Source organism: Herpailurus yagouaroundi, unplaced genomic scaffold (assembly GCF_014898765.1).
Source record: "Herpailurus yagouaroundi ecotype Mexico unplaced genomic scaffold, PumYag 419, whole genome shotgun sequence".
In the NCBI taxonomy this organism is placed as follows: Eukaryota; Metazoa; Chordata; class Mammalia; order Carnivora; family Felidae; genus Herpailurus; species Herpailurus yagouaroundi.
The window spans coordinates 430,609-434,711 of NW_024412636.1; the positions used below are offsets into that span (position 1 = coordinate 430,609).

At 48.5% G+C, this 4,103-nt stretch overlaps 1 protein-coding gene across 6 annotated transcripts in view; it reads left to right on the forward strand.

Annotated features, from left to right (window-relative positions):
* Window positions 1-4,103, forward strand: part of CFAP92 (cilia and flagella associated protein 92 (putative)) — an 83,419-nt gene that overhangs the window by 12,105 nt on the left and 67,211 nt on the right. For all 6 annotated transcript variants that reach the window (XM_040463711.1, XM_040463715.1, XM_040463714.1 and 3 more), the window contains 3 exons: window positions 335-525; window positions 1,102-1,306; window positions 3,393-3,524. In XM_040463711.1, the coding sequence (XP_040319645.1) occupies window positions 335-525; window positions 1,102-1,306; window positions 3,393-3,524 (528 nt within the window). The remainder of the gene's footprint in view (window positions 1-334; window positions 526-1,101; window positions 1,307-3,392; window positions 3,525-4,103) is intronic.

Here is a 4,103-nt window from a genome sequence, read left to right on the forward strand (position 1 = left end):
AGAATTGACCTACGGTCTTGGTGACTCGAACTTTTTTACTGCCAAGACCACCGTGAGCAAAGCAGGCAGGTGAAACATTTAAGGAGACACTCCCTTTCAGAGTCGCACACTGCATTTTTGCACTCTGCTGACTGGTGCACAGCCTGTTCCTCTACCGGCCAGGGGGACCGGATCTGCATCTCAGCCTCCAAGCTGGGCGAGCAGCCGGGGTGGGGGCGGGGGCAGGGGCAGCCTCCCACAGCCTCGGGCTCTTCCTTGCTTCCAGAGCACTGCGGGGTGGGGTCTGCTTTCTCGTGTGAGGTTCAACCAAGACTCCTGAAATTGTGTCTCCTAGGTCATAGAGGAAAACATACATGTTTTATTGAAAAACATAGGAAACACTCTCGAATGGACAAGCATGCTTCCAAGGCTCGCTGTTACTACCACATGGAGTATTTCCTTCTGCCGGATGATGGAGAGCCTAAAAAGATTGACATGGTGGTGTTTCCAACAGTGGCCAAATTGTTCCTGGATTCAGGAGTAAAGGTGTGTGTGTGTATGCGTGTGTACCTCACATATACTCTAATACTGTACCAAGGGTGCTTGCTTCCCTGGAGCTTGCTAGAAATGCAGGATATTAAGTTCCCACCCCAGCCCTACTGAATGAGAATCCTCACTGACCTAATAATACGAGTTACCTGACTTTCTTTGTCAGGTAGCTTCTTTGGTGTTTTAAAAGTTTTTGCCCCTCTTACGATTTCTTTTTTGGGTACCCATGTGTGTGCACACCTGCTTGCCCGCGCACACACCTGCCCTCCTGCCCGAGGCCTGGCTGTGTGTCAGTGCTTCGAAGTCACTGGAAAGGGTGCTATTTGCAGGTAAGTGCTTTGATTCTGGGTTCCCGAGGAACCCAGAGGTGTGACAGGGCCCAGGCCGGGACATCCATTTCCTGATGTGGGGTGGGAGCTGAGGGAGGGGAGGGCCGGGCCCAGAAGGCAGACAGGTGGAGAGCAGCACCTGGCTCTGGTCCCCGGAAGGGCGAGGCTGGCAGGGATGGGTAGTCGTGGGCTCTAAGCCTCCCAGCCTTGCACGCTTCAAACCCCTTGGTGTTCTTTTACACAGACGGTGAGGCCGTGGCAGGAAGGGGACAAAATCTGGGTGTCATGGACCCAGACTTTCAACATCAACATGACGAAGGAATTACTAAAGAAAATAAATGTTCACAAAATCACCTTGAAGGTCTGGGACACCAAGGACAAGGTTTCAAGAAAAGTCAGGTATTACCGGTTAAAGACTCCTGCATATTCAGAAGACGCAGGATCTTTTGGTAAGTCAGGTGTTTGTGTTTTATTTGAAACGTTTCTACAGGCGTGTGGCTTCTCAGTGTTTACAGGATAAAAGCCAGTGTTCCATCATTTACTTCGGGGAACATGTTACTTTGTGGACAAGCTTGGGAGTACTGCCCGGCGGAGCTGTGTCGGAGGGTGGACAGCATCTGTTTTGCATGTACACGGTCCCCACCTCCACCTCTGCTGCATTTCTGGACTTCCTGTCCCCAGGCAGCGTGACCTGTGCAGTCCCCACTGGTCTGTCTTCTGGCCAAGTAATGGGTGTTCCCTGACCACACACACACACACACACACACACACACACACACACACACACACGACACCAAGAAACAAAAGAGAAAACCTAAAAGTCCCACACCCCTGAGACAACCATGTTAACATTTTCGTATAGACCTTCTAGATTCTTACTTGGGTGAATATTCTCTCAAGGACCAGAAAGTGTCCTTTTGAGCTCACCTCCAAGGAGAGAGCCAGGAGAGTGGAAAGATCCAGGCTTTGAAGTCAGATAGCTGACTTCAACCTGTCTCCATGTTGACCTTGGGCAGCTTACTACTTCCGGTGGTTATATGCCCCTGAGGCAGGATGATGGGAGTGCCCCCCACCCCGCAATAAAGAGGGTGTGTGTTGTCTATAAAGAATTTAAAAACTAGGGCGCCTGAGTGGCTCAGTCGGTTAAGCGTTTGATTCTTGATTTCGGCCCAGGTCGTGATCTCACAGTTGGTGGGATCGAGCCCTGTGAACGGGCTCTGCGCTCTGGCAGCACAGAACCTGGGATTCTCTCTCTCCCCCCTCTCTGCTCCTCCCCTGCTTGTGCTCCCTGTCTCTATCAAAATAAATAAGTAAGCATTTAGCATCCTAAAATGCTACCAGTTAAACTCTGTGGCGGTAATCATAAGATGCATCCAGTTTTTAGAGACCTTGAAACGTCGCGGCAGTGTGCGTCTGAGATTGGTCGGAGTACGGTCTAGAGCACTGTTGGTGGTGGCTGCAGACAAGTACAGTTGTCCCCATTTTACAGGGAGCAAAGGAGACCCACACCTGCTTGAAGGGCAAGGCAGTGCTGCAATCAGAACCCATTCTGTTTGTGACTGGAAAGCCTCTCCTTTCTCTGGGTTTCCAGCCTGCCTTCTTGAGGAGCCGGTCTGACATGGGGTGGGGGGGAGGGGCATTTCCGACTGTTCATCTTTCACTTTTATCTGGGGTTTCTTGCCCTCGGTGCTGTTGGCATTTTGGCCCGGATCATTCCGTGGGGACTGTCCTGGGACCTTGACCTGATAGATGCCAATAGTCTCCCTGTTGTGAAAACCAAAAAAAAAATTTAATGTATATTTATTTTTGAGAGAGAGAGAGAGAGAGAGAGAGAGAGACAGAGCGTGAGTGGGGGAAGGGGCAGAGAGAGAGAGGGAGACACAGAATCCGAAGCAGGCCCCAGGCTCTGAGCTGGAGCCAATGCGGGACTCCAACCCACCAACCATGGTGGGATCATGGCCTGAGCCGAAGTCGGATGTTTAACCAACTGAGCCACCCAGGCACCCCATTTCACCTCTTTCTCGTAGCTTCCATTATCTCCATTCATTCATTCGCTCCCTCTGCTCATTCATTATTCCATATGTGTTGGTTACTGCTACGTTCCTGCAGAGTCCTGTATTGATAGAAGTGAAAAACAGAGGACCCATCTCCTTAGCTCGATGCCCTGAGCCCTGAGGGTAGCTCTGGCTTAATAAGTGCCAGCTCTGTGATCACAGGAAAGTTACCATTAAGTGTCATATTCCCCATCTGTAAAGTAGAGCAAGTGGAAGTGCCTTCAAGTGAAATGTGATGATTAAATGGACCAGCACAAGTCAAATCCTTAATGGTCTTATTTGGAAGAAGTCATTGCCAGTTGAAGTTTGAATTACCTGGTATTTTGAAGGAGCCCCCTAGGCAACTGCTGCTGGAAGACAGGGGTCCTGCCTGTCTTGTCCACTGCCCCATCTGCAGCACTGGGAGAGTGCCGTATGCACAGAAGGTGTTCAGTAAGTATTTCTGATTGACTGAGTCAATGATTCTCCTCCTGCATTCTAGAGGAAGTGAAAAATTTGGTTTTAAGTCAGAGAAGATTGTGTGAAGAGGGCGCACACATCAGAAAGGAGTGGAACCAGGAGCATGCACCAGAAAAAGCAGAAAAGGCAGGAAAACACATAAAGCCTTCACATGGTGAGTGGAGATGACCTCCGTGGACAAACTGAGTGTAGGGCGATGGCAGAGAACGAGGTGGATGGGTGTGGCTGGTATTGTGCATGTGCACTGGTACCCTTCACGTGTATCAGCAACTCCTGCCGGTGCTGCTTCGCCCTTGAAGCAAACAATGCTCTCAGGGCAGGAGTCACTTTCTGTTGTTGATCCTTTTCCTTTGTTTTATTTTTGTTTATTTTGTGACATACAATTTTTCTAACTGTAGGAGTTATACTTGTAGGTTTTTTTTTTTTTTTAAAGAAAATTCAGTGAATATAGAAAAGTACAAAACAAGCAGGGAAAACAGTCTATAATTCCATCACCAGGAACAAGCAGTGTGATATTTTGGTTATTACATTATGGCAAATACCTTTGTTGTAAGTTGTTTTTTTTTTTCTTTCGCCTAGATGAGGTTGTCCCGGATTCCGAATTTTGTATTCTGAGATTAACCTGTCACCACATGCACTTTCCTGTTTACTTAAGAACTTTGCATAAACTCCATTTGTGGTGACTACATAATATATCAGCTGCTGGTAGCACTATACGTTTCTTTTTTTTTTT